This window comes from Dermochelys coriacea, chromosome 19, assembly GCF_009764565.3.
Source record: "Dermochelys coriacea isolate rDerCor1 chromosome 19, rDerCor1.pri.v4, whole genome shotgun sequence".
NCBI classification, from domain to species: domain Eukaryota; kingdom Metazoa; phylum Chordata; order Testudines; family Dermochelyidae; genus Dermochelys; species Dermochelys coriacea.
In genome coordinates, this window is record NC_050086.2 from 11,940,047 (window position 1) to 11,967,408 (window position 27,362).

A 27,362-nucleotide genomic window follows, 5' to 3' on the forward strand; every position below is an offset into this window, starting at 1 on the left:
CTCAAGGGTTACACCGTCATTTTGTAGGCAGCAGTTGACTTCTGGTGTTCAGGAATCCTGGTTCTATTCATGGCTTAGGGGGAACCGTGTGGGTAGAGATAGGGCAACCAACACTCTGAAAGGCAGCATGGTGCAGCAGATAAGATTGGGGGTCTCCTCTTAGAGCACTTGGTTGTGGGCCTGCCATGACCTTGTATAAACCCTCTGCTAGCTTATTTAAAAAACGGAAGGAGGGGATTGGTCAGCAGCTCTTCCCTAACAGACTTCGAGGTGGGGTTCATGGTCTTAGTTTATAGGAACTGTGAATGACGCGGGAATTGAAACAGCACTTTGAAGAGGTTAGACTTGAACTCGTGGTTAGAGCTGGGTGAATAACACGTTTCTAGTTTTCTGCAATTCAAAAAAAATAAAAAAAATGGAAACATTTGGACCAAACTGAAACATTTCATTTCCACTGTGACCATTTTAAAACTTTAAAAACAAAGACCATGAAAGGGGATTTTGAAACAAGGAGTCCCTTCAAACCAAAACAATCAAAAGGTTTCATTTCAAAAATGTCTAAACAAATCATTGATGGGGGGATGGGACTTTTTTTTTTTAAGTTTGTTTTTTGACAGAAACGTTTCAGCAACATGGACACAAATTTTCAAAACATTTCACTGTTGCCAAATCTGCACTTTTCTCAGGGAAAAAAACCTGATCAAGTCGGGCAAATGGGACAAATGCCCACTTTGCCAAAAAGGATTGGACGGCCAGGACAGGGCTTAAAAAAGGGAGTGTCCTGGCCAAAATGGGATGCACAGTCACCCTATGCATCAGATAATTATGGAAATGCTGGGCTGGAAGGGACCTTGAGTGGTCATCTAGTCCAGTCCCCTGTGCTGAGGCAGGACCAAGTAAACCTTGACCAGCCCTGACAGGTGTTTGTCCAACTGACTCTTGAAAACCTCCAATGACAGGAAATCTCTAACCTCCTTTGGAAGTATGTTCCACAGCTTAACTCCCCTTATGGTTAGAAAGTTTTCCCTAATATCTAACCTAAATCTCCCTTGCTGCAGATTAAGCCCATTGCATCTTGTCCTGCCTTCAGGGCACATGGAGAACAATGGATCCCTGTTCTCTTTAGAACAGCCCTTATCCCATGTGAAGACGGATCAGGTCCTCAGTCTTTTTTTCTGCAGACTAAATATGCCCAGTTATTTTAACCTTTCTTCATAGCTCAGGTTTTCTAAACCACGTATCATTTGTGTTGCTCTCCTCTGGCCTCTCTCTGACTTGTCCACATCCTTCCCAAAGCGTGGTGCTCAGAATTGGACACAGTACCCCAGGGCTGAGTGCCAAGTAGAGCGGGACAAATACCTCCCACGTCTTACGCAGGACACTGCTGTTAATACACCCCGGAATGATATTAGCCTTTTTTGCAGCTGCGTCCCATTGTCGACTCATATGCCAGTAGAATCCCCAGATCCCTTTCAGCAGTAGCACCCACAGCCGGTTAGTCCCCATGGTGCAATTGTGCATTTGCGTTTTACTTGGCACTTGTCTTTACTGAACTGCATCTTGTGGAATTCAGACCAATTCTCCAGCATGTCAAGGTCATTTCAGTTTCTAACCCTGTCCTCCAAAGTGCTTGCGACCATCAGTGTGTGTCTCATCGAAACCCCATGCTGTAAGCACTTCAAACCATCCGCAGAGTTTATGTTCTGTGCCTTGGGTTTTGCCGTTTCAGTGAGATTTATACAGAAGAAAGAGTTAAAGCTGAACTCTATAACTTTGACGATAGTGCAACTAATGCTGCCCCATTAGAAAAAGATCCCTATTTTAATGGAATGGGGGAACAGCTGGTGCTGAGAGCACATCTGGCTTGGTGGAGCTAGCTTGTGGTTGGGTGTAGGCAGGCTTCTCTCTCGGGTGGGTTGGCGTTACAGCTATTTAAGGGTCTAGGATGCATGGCTGCCTCCTGCTTCCCTTTTACCCCCTGCAAGAGCCGTCTGACAAGGTATTTCCTCCTGCAGCTGCCAATACTCAGCAAGGCCCAGCACAGGCAATTAGGGGACTCGATTTTTCCCCTACAAGCTCTCTGGGGCAGGACAGGGAGGTGACAGGGTGGGAGTCACTCAGAGCAGTCAATTGCCAGAGGGATTGCAATAATACACAGGAAGCAGTACGCCACTCCCCCTGCATCACCTAGGGGCAAGACACACTGGTGGTCTCCACCCCAGGCCAGGCCCAAAGAAGGCCCAGCGTAGAGCTGGTTGGCAGCTTGTCCACTAAAGATGTTGCCATAAAAAAAACAAAACAAAAAAAAACTAATTTTGTCAAAACCAAACCTATCCCTGGGAGAGATTCCACAGATTTCTTGACTCGAAAATTTTTGAATCCCCCCCCCCCCCCAAGCTGGCCAGTTGTCCCATTTGGACATTTTCTGAATGAAAGACTCTGGCTAATTTCAGGTCATTCCATTAAGCTAATTTCATCTTATTAGAGCAAAAGAAATCACAAATAAAAATAGTTCAAAAGTGAAACAAAATGTTTCGATGGACCTGAACCAGCTTTTTTTCCCCTCCAGATTTTTGGTTCCTGAACATATTCAAGATTTCCACTTTCCGGCCAGATGCGAGATGGGATAATTGTTCAAAGTCTCAGTTTTCACAGGAGAAGAAAACCGGTTCCCACCCAGCTCCCCTGGCAGGTTTCCTGCAATGGAGCACGCAGGGTAAAGAGCAGTGAGGGTTGGGGGCTGTTTGAGTGCCAGCCTTCAATTCTGGAACCCGGACCAGCGGAGTCAAAGAGTTTGAGCAGTTTTCCAGCACCCCCCTCAATCCCAATCTGTAGTGCTCCCTGCTCTTCCAGACTTGGGGCCCAGACCCAGGGCTCTGTCAACCCCAGCCAGTAGTTTCTCCTGATATTCCTGATCTGCCCCACCACATCCCCAAGCGCACATGGATCTGCTGATGTCCCGCAATTCCCACTCCCATCCCCAGGCTCCTCGCACAACAAAGCTCTGCTAAGCCGTATTTGCATTCCCTGTTCTTCCAGACCCAGAGCCTGCAATCAAACTCTGCCAGTGCCCCTCATGGCGGCCCTGCAGCCCCTCCTCCCCCCAGTTATTCCAGCCCCAGCCTTCCCACCCAATGCCCCAGGCTTTCCCAGCATTGGCTCTTACCAGACTTTGTCCTTTGTCTCTGGACACCAGCACACAGCTTCTCACTCTGCCATGGCCTGCACCCACAGGCAGAGGGCTGAGCTCACCAGCCAGTGCCAGGTCCGGCAGAAGTGGAACCCAAATCGCGCCTGGACCATGAGCACTTCACAGGCATGTATTACGCCTCGCAGCCCACACCCCCCTCCCCCACTTACACGCTCTATCATCGCACCAATTTGCAGATGCGTAAATGAGGCACTGGGAGCAGCAGAACAGAGGTGCCTAACATCTAGGCAACACTGCCCTCCCACCCCCAATGGCAGGGCCCTTCCAGGTAGTATTTGAAACTGGAGGGTGCTGGGGGGAAGTGGTCAAGGGCTGTCCTGTATTCATGCATAAAATTACCTCTAAACAGCCTGAAGGGGAGGTACCCAAATGCTGAGCCCCGTCCCTCCGGGAATGTTGCATGTTTCCCCGCAGCCCTCCACCCGGTGGGAAGCAATCAGTGCAGGAATGGCAGGGGGGAGTGTTTCACATCCACCCTCCCCCACACACACCAAATGCCTCTTGCTCTACTAAAGCACAGGGATCTCCACCCCCGGGTGCCCCATCAGTAAGACAGGAGCCAATTGGGGAGGCAGTATTGCCTATTGGATAGTGTACTGGCCTGGGACTAAGAAGACATGGGTTCTAGTCCCAGCTCTGCCGTTGGCCTGCAGGTGACCATGGGCGAGCCATTTTCTTTCTCTGTGCCTCAGCTTCCCCATCTGTATAACAAGGATCATGCCACCGACCCTCTTTGTAAAGGGCTTTGCGAACTACTGATAAGAGCGAGGTATCGCCTCCACAGTGGAGCTTTAGGTCAGGCATTGGGGCCCTGGATGCTGTTACTGACTTGCTCTGGGATCCAATGCTTGCCGTAGAATGGCAAGATTCAAAATAAATTGGAGCAATGAGAGTCTAGTGGAGAGAGCACTGGACTGGGAGTCAGGACTCTATTCCCAGCACTGCTGCTGATTCTCTGAGACATGCGGACTGACTCATTTCATCTTGGGTCTCAGTTTTCCCATCTGTAAAATGGAGATAGATAACCCTTCCCATGAGGCTAAGTACTATGTTAATGAGCCATTTCCTCTGCTGTTGGATTCTTTCTAGTAGTCCCATCCACAGCATAAGGACCCCAGATTCCATGGCCACACTAGAGCATCCAGCCATCTGCATGGATGCAAACTCCCGGCACAAATACAGTTGTGATTTGCACCCCAGAGCAAAGGAACCTTTCTTAAAACTATGGCTGGCTCCACTGGTACAAACCAGAGTTTGTACGGTTCCTGCTAGGACCTAGCCCTGCTGCTGCTACAGCAATTCAGTTGGAGCTGCCCTCCCAGTGCATGTCCTTTACACCAGGCAGGGCTCTCTCAAGATGGTCTCAGGCAAACATATCCTTGGGGAAAAAGCCAGGACCCCCCGAACAGGCCCATCCCGTTCACTGGGAGCAGTTGGGTGGAGGGAGAAAAGGGATACAATTCCCCCAAATTTTCAGAGCTGTAATCTCATGCACAACAGAGGCAGTGGTTTGACCACCTCATTACCTTTGCATGTTTAAGTTGCCTGGAAGGGAGCTTGGCCCCTGACATTGATTAAATGGGCCCTAGGATTTTTCCCCCCACTCCTCTGCCCAGCAATGTTAACTCTCCGTTGGGGCGGGTGATTGTGGGGTGCTCTATAGGAAGAGAGACCCTTACTCAGGGCTTAATTTGTAATGAAAGAGATGCCGAGGCTCAATTATTTTCCATTCATAACTGATGCAGGAAGCCCAGAGGGCCAGGGCTTAGCCCTGGCACAAATTAAGCCTTGCCCTTCCTGCCACTGGATGACCTCTACAGGGGCTCTCGGCAGAGGGATGGGGCTTGGAGACCCAGCACCCCTCTCAGGTCGGGGGGGGGGGGGGGGGCGCACTTCAGCAGAGAGGTCAGGCTGCCTGGCAGGCAGGCAGGGCGGAGGAAGGTTGCCCAAGCTGGCCCAGCTCTGACAACAGGTCTCTGCTGAAAGTGTAAAGACAAGAGCCTTAAAAAAGTAGCTTCCAGGCCTTTCAGCCCGAAAGGAACAGGTGCTGGATGCTGAGCTGCCAGGGGCACGTGTTTCTCTCCCTGTCTGGGGCTGGGGGTTGAAGAGTTGGAGAAACTCAGCTCCAAATGCCAACAGTCCGCTTGGGCTCAGAATCAATTTTGTTGCTCTGCACGCACACCCAACTTGCAATTTCAGCGGTTAGCTACGAGGTGGCGCTACGGGCTAAACCACCAAAGCAAAAAAAGCCCCGATACAAACTTTATTAGAGCCTGAAGTTAAGCCCTTAGCCCCAGGGCAGTAGCCTGATTTCTGGAGGTATTGAGCAACTTCCAAGTACCCTACTCATAGGAACCCTAGCCCTGGGGCGGGGAGCCATACCCATAGGAACGGGTTCCTATTGGTAGCCTACCTGCCCTACGGTCAGGGTTCCTAGGGGCTCCCCGAGCTAGGGCCAGGTCCTGCTGCAGACCAAGGGCTCAGCCGTCCCACCCTCACCCCAGCCCCGAGACTGGAACAGGGCCAGGTTCCTTAGAGCTGCTGCATCCCCACCTTTCCCACCACCAATTCATAGTCCAGCTATCCCTGCCCTCTATACACAGCTTACTGCGGAGACACGTGGGGCAGTTTGTCACAGAATCCACACCATGTGGTTAGAAGCCGCCATGGCCCATCTGACACCTGGGCTCTACACCCAGCTCCACCACTGGCCAGCTGGGTGGCCTTCTGCAAGTCACAGCACCTCTGTGCCTCAGTTTCCCCATCTTTAAAACCAGGATAATGCTACTAACCGCCTTTATAAAGCGCTTGGTGATCAACCGATGAAAACCGCTGGGTTCAAAGCAAGGAATTTAGATGGATAAGCAAGAACATCCAGAGGTATCACAAGAGACTTCTGGAAGGGATCTTTTCCTTTCAGCCTTCTGGGCGAGGCAAGCTCTAACGATTGGGATCAGGAAAAAGCTTCCCTGGGGGGGGTTATCCCATAACTGCTACCAGAAGTGCTATGGAACTGCTACCGTCCTCTGGAGCAACTGGTACCAGCCACTGCTGGAGAGAGATCTAACCATTCCTATGTCCCTAAGTCTAGCAACTCAGGATACCAGGTCCTGCCACGAGCAAGGCATGAATGGAGTCAGGGAGAAAGGACGGATGGCTTTAAGGCATCCGATGAAGTGAGCTGTAGCTCACGAAAACTTATGCTCAAATAAATTTGTTATTCTCTAAGGTGCCACAAGTCCTCCTTTTCTTTTTATGGATACAGATTAACACAGCTGCTACTCTGAAACCTGTCTTTAAGGCCAATGTTTCCCTGAAATCTCTGGTGGTGCAGTGGGTTGGTTATTCCCCACCCCACAATCCTCCAGGCAGAAGGTGGTTGCGAACCCTGCCACCAGCCCAGGCAAGGAGCTGGAAAAAGGAGACCACTCCTTCTCCACCTCAGCTCTGGCCATTGCTTTAACCCAGGGGGAGTCGGAATCACCACACCACAGTGGAGTCCTAGCCCAGGGAGACAATGGGGTGCCCTCCCCGCCCAGACTGTCAGAAGTGGGAAAAGCTCACTCTCCATGAGCCAGATCTCTCCTGTCAATGAAGGAGCTCGTATGGTGCTTTGTATGAGGTGCATGGCTAGCAACAAGCACAGATCACCCTGGAATTGTGAATGACCGAATCTATGAAGAGAAGGGACAGCCACCCCCCCAACTCTGTTCCCCTCTCCCACCACCATCTATTCATTGCCAGGCCTTCTCTCTGGCTGGGTTGAAACAGGTGGGCCTTTGAGCTCAACTCCACTTCTTAGCAGCATCCTTCGAAAGCCACCAGTAGCCCTACCTTCTCTCTCCACCCTCACCTGAAGACCACACTGAATCCGCGGCATCCTCTTTCTCTGCCAGCCTGGGGGACTGGAAACAGAGGAGTTTCACATCAAGAACGGTAGGGGAAAAAAACCCAAACCCTATTGCAATTGGCTTGGTTCCTTTACAGAGAACAGAGGCTCAAAAAAGCATTTTTATTCATTTCTTTTTGCTTACAAACCTTCAAGTGCTGTAAGTTTACAAAAAAAAAAAACAAAACACATTCACACCCACAACACTGCCACGCTGGACTTCAGGAGAACCACCCCAGGAATGATTTAAATACACTCACTTTAATTAAAAAAAAAAAAGTGTAAAAAGGTGGCTCCCATTATAAATACAGTGCAATAATTCTGTACAATTTTACAAGGTTCAGATAAAAGCCAGCGGCACACACCCAGCCAGGATCTTTGAAGGATTTCATATGCCATTCACAAAAGAGATTTGAAGATTCAAGATGGCCTCCCAGGCACTTCTCTTAGGGCTTGTCTATGTGGGGAAACTGACCAGAGTAGCTATTCCACAACAGCTCGAGTACATTAAATTCAGTTCCTAGCTTACTCCAGAATAGCTTCCCTATGTAGACATGCCCTCTTAAGACTCACAACAAGACTGAGCTGCAAAGTACAGATCTGAGATTTTTGGCCTAGACTCATCTCCAGTTAAAAGCCTCACCTGGAAAGCCAGGTCAAGCCAGCAACCGGCATGAGACTTGTTCTACAACAGACGGGATTCCAAACCCGAATGATTAAGTTAACGTTAAACTCTATAGAAAGCAGGTATTAACAAGGAGCCATATACCAGTCTCAGCTGACACTTCAGGTTATGTACAAAGCAAGTTCAGGATCAGACTTTAAGACAAAACAAAAACAAAATACCCCTGACTATTTCAAAAAAAAGCTTATTCTCAATGGGTACAGAAACACCTCTCAGGTCGATTTCAATGGGCAGCTCTGCCCTGAAAATGAACTATTTTCCAGTGATACCTTTTAGCCATCCGATTTGCTCCTTGGGCACATGTCTACGCTAAGCATGCTTTACAGCAAACTAGCATTACCATATGAGCAAAGGGCTCCTAAAGTGGATACAGCTACACTGATAAAGCTGGTATTGTGAAACCACCCCAACCAACATGTTGCCCTGAGTGAAACATATTATACCGGTAAAAGCAACTACTTTGCTAGTATCATTGCTTCAGCGCTTGAGATTTCTAGTGGCAAAGCTAAGCCAGCAGAAGTACTTAGCGTAGACCTGACTAGAGTCTTGTTTCTTCCATTTTGGCTTTGTCTAGATGAGGATTTAGCAATGCAGTTTTTAGATGGTGTTAACTAGCTCAATCTACCCTTAACTCTGCCCACTTAGCACACACTAACATACAGCTGGCCTTGTCTTGAGTATTGGAAGCTGGTCGCTGGCTTGATCCAATTTACATCACCTCTGTCAATTCAACCCACACAACACCTAGTGATCCAAGTCAGATCTGACCACCAGTGCTGCTGTGAGAGGGGGAAGCTGTATTCTAGTCTCCCTTGTGCAACAGAGCAGTTAATGAAGGACCTGTGCACACTGGAGTTGCCCCCCAATTCAGCTGCACTGCCTGAAAATTCCTCTTGTAGACAGGCCAACTGGTACCAGCTTCCATTGGCACTAGCACACCCCACCCCAGCCTCCAGCAAGCGCAAGTGCCTGGTGCTGCTACACCAATTGCTAGCCACAGGTGGCTGGAATTGGGGCAAACCCCCCACTGCAGACAAAGCAGCTCAGCCCTTCAGTGACACCCATACAAACCCATAGGACAACGGGGTGGTGTGGGCCTGGCCAGCAGAACCTTTCTTACTGGGGAGGACGTGCAAGGAGAGAACCCAGTTGGACTCTCCAATGCCAGGGGGAGTTTGCAGTTCAAAGAGCCATATCTTCACTCGTCCATGGAACACATTCGAGACACAGCCATGCCGCTTCCAGTGCTGGTTTGACTGTCACTTTTACAGCAGGGTTGGACTTGGATTATTCGTGGGGGAGGGGAGATCCCCATAGCACATGGTTGCATTAGGAAAACCAACTGTTTTCCCCATCTCCAGTTCTCGAGGAGACACTAATGCTGCTCAGAGTCTCGTCTCTGCAGATTCTCCCTGAAAAACCAAGAGCTACAGAGCCGCTGCCAGAGCAACCGGCCACTGCCTTTCGTTTAGATGACAGCCACCTCCAGATGGAGGCCTAGCTCCCCGCAACAGTTGTGTATTGAGATGCCAGAAAACATCCTTTTGGTTCGATCAGATGCCTGTCCAGAAGGGGCTCGAATGAGCCAGCCCTCCCTTTCTCAGTCTCAAGAACAGCCACCTGCAGCTCTTCACACCCTATTTTGGGGAGTTCCCATTCTCAGACGCTCCCCTAGACGGGGACACTAGATGTGGGAGCTCCAAGGCGGGGCTGGTAAGAAAGGAGATCAGCTGAATCTAGCATCTGACCACGAGAATGACTCTGCACTGACATCCCCCTTCCATCCCAATGCCCAAACACACACACAAAGGGGGGCAAATTAACAAAATCAAAATCCTTTCCCCAAGCAGAGGTTTCACCCCCAAACAGGGAGACACATCAGAGACTCCATGAGGACTTAGCTATTGATTTTATGTGGAAGGTGCCACCCATCACCATAGTATCCGGGCAGCATTAAACCCCTTTGCTAGATTAAAAGCCAACCAAGTGTTTAATGTTAGCTTCAGTTGACATTTTGGCTACTATACCTCAGGCCCGAGTCCTGCAGGGAGAGCCACTGGGCAGATATGAATGGGATGCTACCCACCCAGCATCCATTGCAGGCTCCGTCTGGCATTCGCCCCAGGCAGGGATAAGCTGCATTCAAGAAGGGGTTAAGAAAATGTGCTTGTTTCCATTTTTAAGACAGAATTTAATGGGATGTCACATGACAAAATTCCCCACCCGTGAACCAATAGCTATTCTGCAAATATTGAAAACCTGGAAATCCAAACCAGCCTTTCTGGGGGGATGAATTTTGAACAGAGTGAAATAAAAAGCTACTTTCCCCTTCCCCTCTGGAATTTTGCAAAAAACTATTGACAATGGAATCTGCGGCTAACAAGGTTGCTACATGGTGGAGCCACTCGCTATTATAGGCCAAATTTTCAGAGGAATTTAGGTCCCTAAAAATGCAGAGAAGCACCTGGTGAGATTTTCAAAATCTGGCAATGAGTGAAAATAAAGTAAGATAAGATCAAAATTTTTTTAACTCCGGTAGCTCAGGTTTGCCACCCAAATCCACATTTTTAGGCACCTCTGAGAGGCTTGATTTTAAAGAGGGAGCGGTGCACGCTCAACATCTCAAATAAAAAAAAAAAAAATCAAGCCACAATTAGCTGCATAAATATTAATTTAGGCACACAGCGCTCGGCGCCCATGTTTGACAATCTTCACACTAAATGCCCAACTTGAAGATTTAAGTTTAAATTACAGCTGAACACGTGTATGTTTCATGGTGGGCAGATGATTGGTCTCTGTTTGGCTGAAGCTGAAGCAAGCCAATCAGAAAGCAGCAAGTCAATAAGCAACCAGCACCAGGACACTGGTGAACCAGAGTAGTCTGCAAGCCACTGGCACATCCTGGAAACCAAGCGCCATTCAGTTTCAGGGGGCTTGGATAATGGTCCAGATCTCACCGCTAAGACCCTGTCCCTGAGGATCCCAAAGCACGACATGGAGGCGGGTATTAGTCCTGCCTCACAGGAAGCACAGTGGAGGTTAACGGCCTGGTTTTTACCAGGCACGGCGCATGTGCACGGGTCATTCAGAACTCTCTTATGCTGCCTCGGCAATCCCAGATTTAATCCACCCTGCTCCCAGAATCTACCATAGAAGGAGAAGGGGTGTGGGCCGTTGGTCTCCTAGGGGACCCAGCCCAGCTTGTGGCACTTGGGGCTCCTCCCACTCTATGAAACGGATCCCACGCTAAGCCAACAATGAATTTAGAGAAGGGCTGATCCAATCGGGAAGGATCTGGGGCAACCCTGGACTCGGGGGCTCACATGGGAACAACAGCCATTTACTGGATACATGTTACCCTCACAGCAGCCTGCAACGGAGCAGGTCGCTTGGCACCAGTCTAGATGGAGCAGATCCAAGTGACCCACTGAGAGCAAAGGCAGCCAGGCATTTCAGTGAGAGGACGGAGGGGAGGGCCTAGGGTCAGTCGAAGGGGAGGGAGGAGATGCAGTTGGAATCCCTCCCATTGTAGGTGAGTGGGCAGGCGAGTCCCTGTCTCACCACGACCTCCACCCTGGACTTGCTTCGTTTCAAGTTTCATTACAAGATGTCAGAGCAGGTCCAAGTCCCCCTAGAGGCCATGGCCCTAAGGAGGCATTCTCAGCTGACTGTTCACATCAAAAGCCACCTGATGGCTGCAATTACAAACCAGGTTTCACTCGGCGTTTCTGGGTTGGCTCGGACCCCGTACACTTCGAGAAAAACATTCAGGGAGGGGGAAGCAAGACCCATATGGGTCAGATCCAAAGGGGCTGCCCAGGCCCGGCAGAGTGAAACAGACAAGTGTCCCGCAGCTGCGCTGCCATCACAGATCCCTTCGGGGCCCCCAAGCAGCTGCAGAATTTCTTCACTCACACACGCACACGTGTCCCCCCCCCCCCGCCCAGATTTCAGGGAACAGGATCTCTTGCCCCGCCACGCAAATCCCCTGGCAGACCACAGAGCGTTCCACTCTCCCCCCCCGCTCCCCCAGAAACAGCCACCCTGCGTGTTCTGCAGACGGGTCGCTCTGGGGGCACGATGAGAAGATTCGCTCTCCATGACAGAGTCCCAGTCTCCCAGGGGTTCCTTGCCTAGCCCCAGCATCCCTGGACAGGCCAGGAACGTGTTACCGGCATGTGTGGGGGGCGGGGAAAAAGATAAACAGGCGAAGGCGCTCCATTCCTGCAGTAGGTTCTTAGGGGATGTGGTGGGAGACTCTTCCCCAGGTTGCCTTCTGGGGTCTTGCATTGCACTGACTGCTACGCCCAGTCTGTGCTGGCCCCCGCAGCAAGGAAGAGTGGAGGAGGAGCTGTGGAGACCACGCATGGGTGGGGAGGAGCGGAAGGAAGCCCTGCCCCACAAGAGGTCTCCATGCCCCTGCTCTGGTGGCCGGGAGGACAGGGGCTCAGAGTCCATGCTTCAAGTCAAAGCTCCCGACTCCAGCAAGGCCGTTAGCACCATAGCAGGGAGAGAGAGGGGGTCCCCTCATTGGCTCAGTTCTTCAGCAGGTCACCAAGGTCATAAGCCTCAAAGAGGTCGCTCACTCCCTCGCCCCCTTCCAGCCCCCACAGGTAGTCATCCTGGTCGAGGGGCGGGGAGAAGCTGACGAAGGGGGCGGGGTCACCATAGGGCAGCTGGTCCTCCGTCTGCTGCAGCAGGTGATGGGGCATGTCCAGGAGCCCATCCTCCACCTCCATCAGGGGCTCAGCTGGGGAAATTGGAAAGATGGAAGGAAGAGCTTGGAACAAGCTTGGGGCGTGCAGCCTGCCCCGGGACAGCAGAGCCCCTGGCACCTCCTTGCACCATGGGCCAGGTGCCCCACAAGCTCCACATTCACCAGTGGCATGGGAGGAGCCTGGTGAGAGCAGACAGTAGGTAGGATTCTACCACCCAGCCTCATCGATGCCCCTGAAACCCAGCCTGCAGCTCGTTATTATCTCCCGCTGTTCCAGCCCAGAGATCCTCACTCCACCCACAGCTCTGCCAATGCCCCTCCACCCCAACCCGCAGCCTCCCTGCTATTCTAGCCCTGGGATTCCCACCCATAGCTCTGCCTGTGCCCCTCCATCCCAACCCTCAGCCCCCCTGCAATTCCAGCCCTGAGCCCCCAGCCAGACCCAGTCTTGCTTTGCTAATGCCCCTCACTCCCAGTCTGTGCAATTGGGAGAGGGCGGGCCAGGGTTCCAGGAAGCCATACGGGAAGCAGGGCCTTACCAAAGGCCACTTATAGAATCATAGAATCATAGAATATCAGGGTTGGAAGGGACCCCAGAAGGTCATCTAGTCCAACCCCCTGCTCAAAGCAGGACCAAGTCCCAGTTAAATCATCCTAGCCAGGGCTTTGTCAAGCCTGACCTTAAAAACCTCTAAGGAAGGAGATTCTACCACCTCCCTAGGTAACGCATTCCAGTGTTTCACCACCCTCTTAGTGAAAAAGTTTTTCCTAATATCCAATCTAAACCTCCCCCATTGCAACTTGAGACCATTACTCCTCGTTCTGTCATCTGCTACCATTGAGAACAGTCTAGAGCCATCCTCTTTGAAACCCCCTTTCAGGTAGTTGAAAGCAGCTATCAAATCCCCCCTCATTCTTCTCTTCTTGGCAATTAGCAAGAGGCTTTGAGGGCTGGATCTTGGTACAGAGCCAGAGGCAGGTATGGCAGCCACCTGGCGAGAGCTCAGTGACGGCCACGAAAGAGAAAGTTAAACACAACAGCATCAGACTTGGGGGAGGAGAGGCCAGGCCTAGCCAGAGATCCCTGCAGCCCCAGCTGGGTATTACCTTTCCCTGGGGAGGGGTCGGTGCCATCGCTGCTGTCCTGAAGGGAGGGGGCGGGGTAGCTGCTCTCCTTGGCAGGACTGTCCTCCAGGATCTCCTCGGGGCACAGGTACACCTCGATGGGGCCATTGGTGCTCTTTAGGTGGAGCTGCACGTTCTCCTGCCCGGAGAGGAGAGGGGTCAGCGGGGACTAGTCCAGCAGGATCCATCACACCGGGGAATCCCCTCTCCCATCCCTCCCTGCACAGAGTGGCAGCTTGGCCAGCAGAGGGGGCTTACAAGCCCCCTGCAGCAGGGATGACTCTATGGGAAAGCCTCACGCAGCAGGGCCTTACCCTCAAGATGGGTGGAGGAGAAGCAAAGACAAGTGCACGGGAAACAGAGCTCCCAGCTGGGGGCCCAGCCCTGTCCCATGAGTCCTAAAGTCAGGAACCCACAAGAGGAGAGACCGTTCTTGATTTAGTCCTAAATGGAGCCCAGGATCAGGTCCAAGAGGTGTATATAGCTGGACCGCTTGGTAATAGTGACCATAATATAATTAAATTTAACATCCCTGTGGCGGGGAAAACACCACAGTAGCCCAAAACTGTAGCATTTAATTTCAGAAAGGGAGACTATGGAAAAATGAGGAGGTTAGTTAAACAGAAATTAAAAGGTACATCACAAAAAGTGAAATCCCTGCAAGTTACATGGAAACTTTTTAAAGACACCATAATAGAGGCTCAAGTTAAATGTATACCCCAAATTAAAAAACAGTAAGAGAATCAAAAAAGAGCCACTGTGGCTGAACAACAAAGTAAAAGAAACAGTGAGAGGCAAAAAGGCATCCTTTAAAAAGTGGAAGTTAAATCCTAGTGAGGAAAATAGAAAGGAGCATAAACTCTGGCAAATGAAGGATAAAAATATAATTAGGAAGGCTGAAAAAGAATTTGAAGAACAGCTAGCCAAAGACTCAAAAAGTAAGAGCAAAAAAAAATGTTTAAGTGCATCAGAAGCAGAAAGCCAGCTAAACAACCAGTGGGGCCACTGGACGATCAAGCTGCTAAAGGAGCACTCAAGGACGATAAGACCATTGCAGAGAAACTAAATCAATTCTTTGCATTGGTCTTCATGGTTGAGGAAGTGAGGGAGATTCCCAAACCTGAGCTATTCTTTTTAGGAGACAAATCTGAGGAACTGTCCCAAATTGAGGTGTTGTTAGAGGAGGTTTGGGAACAAATTGATAAACTCAATGGTAATAAGTCACCAGGAACAGATGGTATTCACCCAAGAGTTCTGAAGGAACTCAAATGTGAAACTGCAGAACTACTAACTGTAGTCTGTAACTTATCATTTAAATCAGCTTCACTACCAAATGACTGGAGGATAGCTAACGTGATGCCAATTTTTAAAAAGGGCTCCAGAGGAGACCCCGGCAATTACAGGCCGGTAAGCCTGACTTCAGTACCAGGCAAACTGGTTAAAACGATAGTAAAGAACAAAATTGTCAAACATATAGATGAACATAATTTGTTGGGGAAGAGTCAACATGGTTTTTGTAAAGGGAAATCATGCCTCGCCAATCTACTAGAATTCTTTGAGGGAGTCAACAAGCACATGGACAAGGGGGATCCAGTGGATACAGTGTACTTTGATTTTCAGAAAGCCTTTGACAAGGTCCCTCACCAAAGGCTCTTAAGCAAAGAAAGCTGTCATGGGATAAGAGGGAAAGTCCTCTCGTGGATTGGTAACTGGTTAAAAGATAGGAAATGAAGGGTAGGAATAAATGGTCAGTTTTCAGAACGGAGAGAGGTAAATAGTGGTGTCCCCCAGGGGTCTATACTGGGCCCAGTCCTATTCAATATATTCATAAATGATCTGGGAAAAGGGGTAAACAGTAAGGTGGCAAAATTTGCAGGATACAAAACTACTCAAGATGGTTAAGACCCAGGCAGACTGCGAAGAGCTACAAAAGGATCGCTCAAAATTGGGTGATTGGGCAACAAAATGGCAAATGAAATTCAGTGTTGATAAATGCAAAGTAATGCACTTTGGAAAACATAATCCCAACTATACATGTAAAATGATGGGGTGTAAATTAACTGTTACCACTCAAGAAGGAGATCTTGGAGTCATTGTGGATAGCTCTTTCAAAACATCCACTCAATGGGCAGCGACAGTCAAAAAAGTGAACAGAATGTTGGGAATCATTAAGAAAGGGGGAGATAACAGGACAGAAAATATCATGTTGCCTCTATACAAATCCATGGTACGCCCACATCTTGAATACTGCATGCAGATGTGGTCGCCCCATCTCAGAAAAGATGTATTGGAATTGGAAAAGGTTCAGAAAAGGGCAACAAAATGATTAAGGGGATGGAACAGCTTCCGTATGAGGAGAGATTAATAAGACTGGGACTTTCCAGCTTGGAAAAGAGACAACTAAGGGAGGAGATGATAGAGGTCTATAAAGCCATGACTGGTGTGGAGAAAGTAAATAAGGAAGTGTTATTTACTCCTTCTCAGAACACAAGAACTAGGGGTCACCAAATGAAATTAATAGGCAGCAGGTTTAAAACAAACAAAAGGAAGTATTTCTTCACACAACACAAAGTCAATCTGTGGAACTCCTTGCCAGAGGATGTTGAGAAGGCCAAGACTATAACAGGGTTCAAAAAAGAACTAGATAAAGTCATGGAGGATAGATCCATCAATGGCTATTGATGGGCAGGGATGGTGTCCCTAACCTCTGTTTGCCAGAAGCTGGGAATGGGCGACAATGAATGGATCATTTGATGATTACCTGTTCATTCCCTCTGGGGCACCTGGCACTGGCCACTGTCAGAAGACAGGACACTGGGCTAGATGGACCGTTGGTCTGACCCAGTTTGGCCGTTCTGATGTTCTCGTTGCCAAGCAGCCACTTCTAGCCCCTCTGGGCACCTTTGCTAAGGGGTGGTGGTGTCCTCAAGTGGTGCCCCTAGCCCCACGGGACATGCTTAGAATTCAATGATCCTGGAGCTAAGGCACCAGGGTGGGACTCAGGAGACCTGCGGTCAACACCCAGCCACTGATTTCCTGTGTGATCTCGGGGAAGTCACTAAATCTCTCTAGGCCTCAGTTTGCCCATCTGTAAAATGGGGATAGTTGCCCTTCCTGTCTATCTAGGCTCACACAACGGGATCTGGAGCTCAACTGGGGTCTCCGCTGTGGGCCAGGAGGGTGGGTTTTCCCTGCACACAGAGCCCTCCTCCAGTGCACTCACCTCATTGAAGTCCGGCACCTCCAGCTTGGTTTCCGGGGGGGCCTTGACCGCTATCACCGTCTGCTCCTGGAAGTTGCTGATGGAGCGGATGTCCTGGTAGGTGACATATGCTAATGTGGGGGGTGGAATTAAGGAAATACCGGCCACAGACTGAATCTTCTCAGCCCACAAATGACAACAGAGTCGATTCTCTGCAGATCTCATGTGCCCGACCCTCCCTAGCTCCTGTCTTCCCCCAAAACCAGCTGGGTTCCCACCCCAGCCCACAAAGGTATCCTCCCTGCCAAGCACAGATTAAAAACCTCTTCTTCTATCCTGAGAGGGACACAGGACTACCTGCCTCTCCCCCGACGAGGCCTTGGCCACCACACTTCCCACTTCCACTCCCCGCAGGGCAGGCAGCAAGACACTGTGGTATATGGAGCTGAACGCCCCTGCCCAAGTCCACAGGCTGGTGCCAGGCCATCATCCCATGGCTCCAAGAAATGCTGCTGGCTCCCTGTTTGTTACTGAACTGACCCCAGAGCCCTGGGCCTGTGAGGATTGGCATGCGGCCATCTCCACGTCTGCTCCATCCCCCGTCCCTCCCCCCATGGGCAGCACAGCTGGGAAAGGCCCTGGATAAGACAGCTGCTGGAGGTAAAGCTTTCTTGGCTGCAGAACCCAAGCCGGGGGGCTCGCTGGCAGAGGAGAGGAGACGGAATCCAAGCCAAACTGTGCTCAGACAGGAAAGCAAGGCCCATCGGGAGCAGGCCCTTTCCCCAGACGGCTCTGAAACGGAGCCCACATGTTGACCAGTCAAAACTCAGCGGCGGTTTTATCAACAATGAGGCAGGAGTTCAGCCCAAGTCTCTTCCCCAGGTTGGGCTGGTCCCAGGCTCCTCCCTCCGGGCTATTCAGCCCTCACCCTAGATCCTCCCTCAGACCCAATATCCCTCTGAAGATCATTTTCAGACTGGGTTTGCTCGTGATGCAGAGACTCTACCCCTCCTCCCCCCACAACCCCCTTTCTCCGTAACCCTTTGCCTCCCCATGAAGGATATCTCTGGTTAGTCTCATCCTCTGTCAGGTGCTTCAGCTGGAGGGTACAGTCCTGGATGCACTCGTCCAACGTTCTCTCGGTCTTGGCCAGCTCCGCCAGCTCTTGGCACAGGGACTGATGCTTCACCGTCACAGAGGTGTCCTCGAAAATTCCTGTGCCCCTGGGAAGACAAGCAGAGCCGGTCACTGAGGATCAGTGGAAAGCAGCGCACTCCGGGGGAGGGAAGGGAGCGTCACCCGCCTCAGCAGGGACAGCGCAAGGTCTCCTGTGAGGGAGCATTTCGCTTTCACAAGACACGCAGCTCCGAGCGCTCTGAGAAGCAGCATCATAAATACTTGCAGATAAACGGCTCTGTGAAAGGAAACAAGCAGAGCCCGAAATCGACCTGAAAGCAGAGCCCCCAGAGCCAGGATTTTAAAACCGTCCAAAGACAGAGCCATGCTGGGCGGGGGGGGGAGGGCGGCTTGGGCCGCTCTCTGCAAACTGGATTCGGTGACAGCTGCCTCCAACTGTGTTCATTCCATCGTAAAATAACCTGGCACATGTACCCCACTCTCTGCCAGCGAGGCTGGGAACATAGGAATCTCCATTGGATCAGATCCCATACTCCTGCCAGCTCACCACACGTCTCTGACAACAGCTAGCAGCTGACGCAGCAGAGCACGGTGCAAGACTCCGACGGTGGACAATTACAGAGTGGCCTGCCATAGAAGAAGTGTCTTCTAACCCCAGGCAGCCAGTGCTTTGCATATGCCGTGAAGCATCAGGGTTTGTAACAGCCGGGGGCACTGGATCCTGCTTTTGAATCCTGCTGAGCTGTTGACCTCAGTGTGATCTTGTGGTGGGGAGTTCCACAGGTTACCTTATGGATCATGTGAAAGTATTCACTGTATTCTCCCTTGTGGTAGTGTGTGTGGGGAGAGAACAAGACCATTGTGCTTAATGTGGGATAAGAGTCCAAACTCTGCTCTTCCTACTGCCTGATCCAGGCTGTGGTGGGAGCAGGGCTGGCAAGCTATTTCAGGACTGTTCAGCCAGACAGCTCAAATGCCACATCACTGGAAGAGCTACGTTCTGGCCTCGCCTATGGTGCTGGGTTTAAACTCTGTTCTCATAGAGGCCCTTCCCATCCAGAATCACGGGCCAAACCGCGTTAGAAACCAGCCTAGTTGGCATCATGTTTGACCCTGGATCCTAACTCATGCTCCTTCCTGTGCTGGCTTGGGGACAAAGACCCAGATCTGTGCAACCCCCCAGAATAGACACAGGGAAGGTCACTCCCTCCCTCCAGACAAGACTCTGCACTTGAACAAACAAGGCCCTTTAGAGCTGACAGTCCCAGCATAACTGGTACCAGCCCCGGAGCCCTGCTGGGAGCCCAGATCTCCGCCCGCACTGTCTCCTCTGCACAGAGCCCCTTACATCCACTGGATGTTGTTCTTGGATTTCTTCCGGATGAGCTGAATCCCTTCCAGCACGTTGGTGATGTCGTAGATCCGGCGCTTCTGCACCTCCAGCACCTCGGCCGCCCGGTTCAGGTCCAGCACCCCGTCCTCCGACTCGCTCAGCAGGTGGATGAACTTTTTGGTCAGCAGCCCCAGCGAGGTGTCATACCGTGTCTTCTCCCCAGGCGACTTGGGGGCTGTCGTGGGTGGGGAAAGAGGAGATGGGTCAGGTTGGCTGAGGCGGAGAAAGGAGCTGAGAAAAGTCACAATGCCGCCAGAGAATGGGCCAGGCTGATTCAACAACTGCTGGCTAGAAGCACACAGGGCCCCACTCACGGGGGCTGCTGTGAGCGCAGCCTGCAATGGGTTTCAACAGCCTAGCGCAGAGGGAGGCTGGGTCCCTCCCCTTTAGCTCAAGCAGCAGAGACTTGTGCTTTCAGTGTTGAGGGACCTGGGTTCAAACCCCACAGCGGGCCCAAACCCCACAGCGGACCTGGGTTCAAACCCCACAGGTGCTCCTATATTTATAGCAGCACTAAGCCGGGTGGGGATATACTGGAAGCAGATGCTCATGGATGCCTGTTCGCTCCAGGCCTTTCCTTCCCCACAGGAGGATGTCACAGACTGCTCCTAACTACAACAGGTGGTGGAACTGCTGCCTGAAGGCCACATGGCAGCCCCACCCCTGTATGGAATATCCCAGCGTCACTTTCATGGTGACAAACGTCTCCAGGACCCAGCTGCTCCGGACAGAAGAGCCATGGGGCAATGCAGGTCCTTTGCATGGGAGCCCCCCCAGGCATACATCTCCCCTCCCTCACATCCTGCCAGCTCAGCACCACTTACTCTTGGGGCTGGGGATTCGAGTGACTGTCCGGCTCTTCCCCTTGGGCGTCCGGAATTCTGGGATGCCCGGCTGGCCGGTCCCTTCCAGATCCAGCTTCCTTTTGGCCTGATGGGCAGGAGAGAGAATTGTGCAGTTAGTTCAAGAGACTGACCACCTACAACTGCACCCACGACCCCGGTTTGCCCGCTGGAGGCCCACACAGCACCCACAACTGTCTCATCAACCATCCTTTGATCACACTAGACCCTTCTGGCCTCGGAAGCTAGGACTGCAAGCTCTCTGGGGCAGGGAGCCTTTGTACAGCTCCTAGCCCAACAAGGCCCTGATCTTGGCTGGGGCTACTGTAAGGCAAATAAACGAAATCATAACCAGAGCTTGGGCCCGGTCTACAGCAGGGGATTGCATCAGCACAGCAGCACCGGTGTCGCGGGGGGAGCCTCAAATCCCCAGGAAGCGGTTACCCCACCAGGTCAGATCCCTGCAGCTCCCTTCCCCCTCCCACCAGGAACTCCATCATGGCCCAGCTGCTCTGCAGAGGGCAAGATGAGCAACAGGGGCCTGATCCTGCCAGGTCCTTGGCACTGGCAACAGGGAAACGGGGAGCTGGAGCTGCCTTTGAGGCCAAATCGGTAGGGACATTAAGCCGGCTGCCAGTGCAGAAGCCTGGAGGGGCACATGTACCTTGGAAGGAGACGGCCCAGCCTTGCTTCACCCCCCCCCCCCCAGAGAGGGGGCTGATTAGAACAGACCCTTTCAACACAACAGGATCCAGCCCCAAGAACAGGAGTCCAGATTGTATATTAATGCTCTTCGGGCAACACCAGCCCAGCCCCTGCCCTGGACCCCCTGCTGAACCCAACACACGCAGTTAGCAGCCTCCAGCCCTGAAGCGATGGCACCAGTAGGGGGAGCGGTGCTGCGCCAGCCACAACCCCCCACCCCATGAACCAGGAGCTCATCACCAGGCTCAGAGCTGGGCAAAGCCTGGCGCTGTTTGGGGCCCTGGTACAAACCCAGCACAGGCGGTCCTCTGGGAGCAGCCGCAGGGAGTTACCATGGACAGCTGCTCCACGGCCTATGGGGCATTTGCTGCTGGGTCACAGTCCCACACACTGAAGTCCAGGGGTCCGCATCACCCAACCTCCATCACGACCGGGCCCTGGTGCTGGCAGATGCAGGGCGGCAGAGAACTGATGGAGCCCGGTCCCTAGCGCTCAACCCCCAGGGCAGGGCTTCCCTGGCGCCAAGCGCGTTATCAGAGAGCCCAGCCACAGGAAAGCACTTGCATGAGACGTGTCCAGTTACAACAGCAGATTCTGGGAACCAGCTGCAGCTCAGCCCTGGGTGGGGGCAGAGGGGCTTGGCAGGGGGCATTGCCCCGTCCCATGAGGAGCTTGGGGGCAGCCCTGGAAAAAGGCTGGCCCTGAACCCTTTCCATTGCAGAAGGGGCAACAGAAGGGGCGAGCAACCCCCAGCAGGTTGGGAAGGGGAAGCAGCACGTGACAAGGCCAGGCGGCCGGCTCCCAGCAGCTGCCAGATCGCTTCCTGCCCACTTCCTGAGCGGCACTGGAGGCTGGCCCAGGCGCTGCCTGCCATTCCCACAAGTGCTTCCCTTTTGGCACCGGCTCCTCCAGGCCGGGTTGCAGACCCTTGGAGCCATATAACCGGGCATCGCACCAAGCCAGAAAGGAGGAAGATGAGGAGAGCTCCCTCACCCTGATGCCCAGAGAGCAGCTGGCACAGTCTGAACCCATGGAAGGCCGGGGCTGGGCTAGCACTTGCCAGGAGACTGACACCATGCAATCAAGGCAGCAGATAGTGTTAGAGGGCAGGGCTCCCGCACTGCCAGCTGGCAAGGGGAGCGGGCGCTATGATCTGCCATCCACACCTTCATCCCCTCCCGGCTGGTCCCTGCGACGATGCTACAACACACCCAGCATGCTAAAGCTAGAGAAAAAAGAAAAGGAGGACTTATGGCACCTTAGAGACTAACAAATTTATTTGAGCATAAGCTTTCATGAGCTACAGCTCACTTCATCGGACACTTATGCTCAAATAAATTTGTTAGTCTCTAAGGTGCCACAAGTCCTCCTTTTCTTTTTGTGGATACAGACTAACACAGCTGCTACTCTGAAACCTGAAGCTAGAGAGGTTGACAGGAGCACGTCACACTAGCCCTCCAGTAACTCCACCAGCTCCCCATTCATCGCCAGGAGCCCTGGTCCTTGGGACCCGGCTCTCAGAGACAGCCTCACCATCCGTGCAACCCAACCGGGAGAGTCCCACTGTGTCTCTTGGGGGAAGGCCACTTCTATGCTGTGAAATGCCTTGCCAGAGAACACCCCAACTCTGCTCAGTCATATCTGGAATCACACACCAGCTCTGCTCCCACCAGGAACAGACACAGGGGAATGTAAGAAGCCAGAGACAGACAACACCCTACCCCATCCTCTGCCCATCACCCCCCAAAGCACACACTCCTTTCCATCTCTTAGCGATCACACACACCTGCAATAGGTGAAATCCCAGCTTCGGGCTTTGAGCAAAGCTCTGCTGGGTTCTTTATTCTCTAGGAGCTATTTGCCTCCAGAGCAGCATCTTCCATACACGGTGCATCTTTTCCCCTCCCCCAAAACTCTACAGAGAGAAATAACTAGAGATGGACCAAGCGAGGGGTCCTTGGATCTGGATCGTGACTAGCCTTAGGCTCAGGGATGGGTGTCGAAGCTGGGCTAGGGTTGGACCATGCTGACATCCGCTGTTAGCGAAACGTCCCCACCTCATCTGAGCTGGCACACAAGGCTCCGTTCAAGTTTTGGCTCAGTAACGAAAATATCCAGTGGCAAGTTCTGATCAGGGAATTGGTAGCCAAGCCCGGCCGTAAACACTGAAGGTTCAGCCCAGCTCAGATAGGTGCCGAGGGAGAGGGAAGCGAAGCCGTGCTGGAGAGACAAGATCTGAGAAGTGACAGGAGAGCTCTGGGGAGGCTGCTCCAGGGGGCAGGAGCTGCGGAGGAGATGGCTCTTGAACCAGCAGGGGCAAGACGGTGCGACGGGCTTGTGAAGGAGGCTGGCGCCAGACAAGGGAGAGGAAATAGAGATGAGTAGAGGGAGTCACAGCACATGAAGTCTGCTGGATCAAGCCCACACTGAGGGAAGGTCCCCATCCCCAGACAGAGCAATTGAGTGGTTAACAGAACCCTACCACAGGAGCGTTGGAGCAGCCGATCAGAAAGCCACGGGAGGAGAATCAGAGCAAGCTGGCAGCAATCCTCACCCTGTGAATGCCCCTCTTTTCTGCACTGGCTGCTCTCAGGCCAGTCTATTCTATCTATGTCCCTGTACCGCTGTCACGCCTCTAGTATCTGAGCGCCTTCTAGTCATGCATTAAGCACGTAACATCAGTCACAGGCGGTTCACCCTCTCCCTGGGGAGAATTGCACGTGGAGCGGTCTTGCAGGGCTGTCTTTTTTTTTTTGTGGGGGGCGGGTGGAGCAGTTCTACGTCCATGCAGCTCTGCCATTATAACAGTGAAGGCAAGTCAAAGAAATGGATCCAGCCCTCGGCGTGGAAGGCGGGGTGGTCCGGGACGGTCCTTCATTCCTGTGGGCGTTGCTTCTGCAGTCTCACCCTAACCCCCCCGACCCGTCGAGCTCTACCCACAGAAGCCCCTGGCAGCCGAATGGTTAAACCCAAGCACATGGGAAACACCTGCCAAAGTAGTAATACCACAAGCACATCTGCTGCGCCAGGCTGACCCGCATTTAGGCCCAGAAACCAGAGACAGCAGTGGGGGAGGATCTTCTTGGTTTCTCCCCCTCCCCTCTGCCCACAGGGCATCTGTTGGCAACAATTAGTTAGCGAGGGCCAGCAACAGGTGGCTGTGACAGTGCATGGCTGGTGCGGCCAAGCAGGGAGGGGCTCAGCAGCCAGCAGGGCCAGCCCCCCCATGCCCCAGGTGTAGGGAAGGAGGATTTTGGGAGCTGATCCAGTGCTGACTCTTCACTAACAGCAGCGCATCCAAAGAAGCCCCCTTAAAGGCCGTCACCACTTCAGAGCTACCAATGCACTGATGGCATCACAGCCCCCATGCCCTTCCCCAGGCCACCCCACAGCGCCCCCCTCTGGATGTTTGGTTGCACAGCACAGACAAGGCTTAGGAGTTTAGGATGCGGCTCCGCAGCTGGTTTCCAAGTTATATGGAGAGGGGTCCACGCCAGGGAGGTCAAGATGGTCTCAAGGTCAAGATGTTTATGGGCTAAATTCCCTACCTCCTGTCTAGAGATACTCCCCTTGCGCTAAGGAGACTGGCTGGGACGCTGCCTCACCCCTATGCCCAAGAAAGGGAGAGCAAAGGTGGTTTTGTGGCCAGCCTGGATGACTGGGAAGGGGAGAGCACAGGATACATTCCGATGGTAACTCCTAGCTCGCATCTTGCATGGCTCATCAACAGATCTCAAAGCACTTTACAAAGGAGGACAGTATCACTAGCACCATTTTACAGATGGGGAAACTGAGGCACAGGGCAGGAAAAGTGACTTGCCCAAGGTCACCCAGCAGGCCAGTGGCAGAGCTGGAAATGGATCCAAAGACTCTCAAATCCCAGTCCAGGGTTCTAGCCAATCGGCCACACTGCAAAGAGGCTCCCAGATGAGATGTGATGGGAGAAGGAGCTCAGAATCCACTTCTGCTCCCCAAGGCACTGTCCTAGCACCCTTTTGCCTTGGGCCAGGCCCATTCCTGGCTGTGTACCTGCATCCTCCCCAGACAAGAGCCACTGTGAAGCCACTGCTGAAGGCAGATGCGACTCCGCGCTACAGCAGGTGAAGAGAGCTCCCGAGAACAGAGGAGATTGGTTGCTCCCCTCGCGTAAACGTGCCCCATCCAGGGCACGTGGACAAACAAATCCCTCTAGTAATACACCAGTGCTGCACTCTGGCCTCTAGAAAGATCTTGCAGGGATGGGGACTGGTTAAGATGTGGAAAGGAGACGCCCAGGGCAATCTCGCTGCTGCCGAAGTGGTATCAGAGATGCAGTGGGGGGGAGGCGTTGTTCCCATGGCAGTACTGTGCCTAACTAACGCCATTGGGGATGCTGTACTGATGGAAGGGGACCCACCCTCTGGCTAAGGTTCTTGGTACCAGCAAAGATCCTTTGGCCAGGGGGCCCTGCCCAAATCCACACTCCAGGAACGATGTTCCTCCTCCTTAGCCCCCCTCCCTGCATTCTGCTGCCTGACCAGCCCTGTTACATGGCTGTCACATTCCACCCCAGAAGTGGCTGCATTTCAGCACTGGGGGAAGCCCGCCCCAGTAGACACTGCAATGCACAGAGCATTTGGGGTCCGCCAAGTCCGAGGGTGCAACTGAACTGGGAGATCAGAGCTGGGCTGGGAGCTATCGCCCAGCTCCTGAAAGGCTTCGAAAGGCAGGCGCTCCAGTCCGGGAAGAACAGGAGCAGATGCTTTCTCTGCTAGTGAGCAAGTCCCCAGGTCTCTGGGTCAAGTGTGCAAACCACCCAGCCATGCTGAGAGCAAGCATGCGGGGAACATAGCTTCTTTTCGAACAGCAGGGAATGGGACAGAGAGAAGGCAGATTTGCAGTCCCTGCTGGGGGCAGGCGGTCAGAGCAGGGTGGGGTTTACAGTGCCTCCCATTTGGCATGGGGGCCAGGGTCACATCCTCCCTGCCAACTCTTGTGTTGGGGTCGGAGGGCGACAGTCATCCCCTGCCATCCCCAGGCCAAGTGTGTGGTAACTGAGGGATGCTTGAGGGGCTCCGGGGTTGTGGAGATGGCGGGAAAGGACAAAGGGAAGCCTAAGGCAGATGATCTGCCAGCTGCTGGCTTGGCCCAGAGCTGGCACAGTCTCCCTGCCCCAGCAGGGGCTGGATTAGCCACACAACAGCTGGCCAACCCAGCTGCAGGGTAGAGCTCATACTCCTACACAGCCACGGCACACTGGGTGGGGAGCAGCAAGGCTGGGGCTCCGGGGCAGCAGCAACAGGGTGGACACTGGAAGAGTCAAAAAGAGAAAAGCTCACGGGCCCCATTGTGCCCTGTAGGACTCCAGCCCGTCTGCCCCAGGACACTGCTTTTGCTCAACAGCCTGGCTTCCAGGCCATGGGAATTTGGGAGGAGAAGGGGGATGGAGAGGATGCCTGGGGAAAATTTCTCAACCCACCCCTGCATTTCTGCTGAGGGAATTTAATAATTATAATACCCGGCTCTCCTCTAGATCTCCAAGCACTTTACAAAGGAGGGCAGCGTCGCGCTCCCCAATTTTAAAGATGGGGAAACTGAGGCACTGGTTGATGAGATGACTTGCCCAAGGTCACCCAGCAGGCCAGTGTCAGAACTGGGGAGAGAAGCCAGGTCCCACAAACCCCAGTCCAGTGCTCTAGGCCACACTGCTCTGAAGAGAAACCAGCGTAGGAAGCCTGCATCCTCCAACTCCTCTCAGCCTGGCTGCTCCTTGCCAGCTTCCCCTGCACCCCCACCTGCCCATGGCTAAGCAACGGGGGGAATCACTACAGATCGCAGAGACCCACGCAGCTGAGGGAGGTGAATGTCACAGCCTGGCAGGCAGCAGCTAGAAGGCTGCTGCAAGGATGGGACACAGGTGGATGGGAGCCTGCCGCACCTAGGCCCATCCACTGCAGCCCCGGCGCCTTTGCCCTTTATTTCTGGGGGCGCTCTGTCTCAGCAGCACTGGGCTGGACTCGCCAGGCCCGTCTGGGCAGCTCCGAGGTCTGCCCTCGCCCCACACCCTCGCACCGCAGGGCGTGGGAACGCTGCCACTGGGTTATCACAGAGTCCCACAGCTCCAGAGCACACTCCCTCCACGCACACACCAGGGAGGGAGAGCTGGCAGCGAGCCTGTGCATGAAGGGGAAGACCTGCTCGCCTCCTCCAATCCTCCCCCACCGCTTCCTGGAACCCCCTGCATGTTGCAGCCTTCCGCCCCCGCCAGTCCCAGGGGGGGTCAGCAGACAAGCCATCTTCAGTGACCTTGTTCAGCATTTTTCCTCCAGGGGCAAAGCAGCAGCTGCAGCTGCTGCATGGTGGAGGGGAGAGAGTTAGTTGCAAAGAAATGAAAGACAAGCCAAATCCACTTGCGCCAGAGGTAAGATGCGAGTTCAGATCCTCCCTCCCCAGGGAGCAAGGTCTAGAAGGGAGGGA

At 52.9% G+C, this 27,362-nt stretch overlaps 1 protein-coding gene across 2 annotated transcripts in view; it reads right to left on the reverse strand.

Moving 5' to 3' along the window:
- Nucleotides 1-27,362, reverse strand: part of E2F2 (E2F transcription factor 2) — a 35,416-nt gene continuing 8,054 nt past the window's right edge. The window contains exons 2-8 of one of the 2 annotated variants that reach the window (XR_006278263.1): nt 20,184-20,289; nt 19,315-19,534; nt 17,894-18,052; nt 16,851-16,965; nt 13,610-13,766; nt 8,229-12,535; nt 1-115 (exon numbers count right to left, since the gene is read on the reverse strand). Coding sequence is in view for 1 of the 2 variants with exons in the window: in XM_038377850.2 (XP_038233778.1) it covers nt 12,321-12,535; nt 13,610-13,766; nt 16,851-16,965; nt 17,894-18,052; nt 19,315-19,534; nt 20,184-20,289 (972 nt within the window). In the remaining variant the exon portion in view is untranslated. Of the gene's footprint in view, nt 116-7,187; nt 12,536-13,609; nt 13,767-16,850; nt 16,966-17,893; nt 18,053-19,314; nt 19,535-20,183; nt 20,290-27,362 lie in introns of those variants that run through there. The other variant, XM_038377850.2, reaches the window with a different exon arrangement.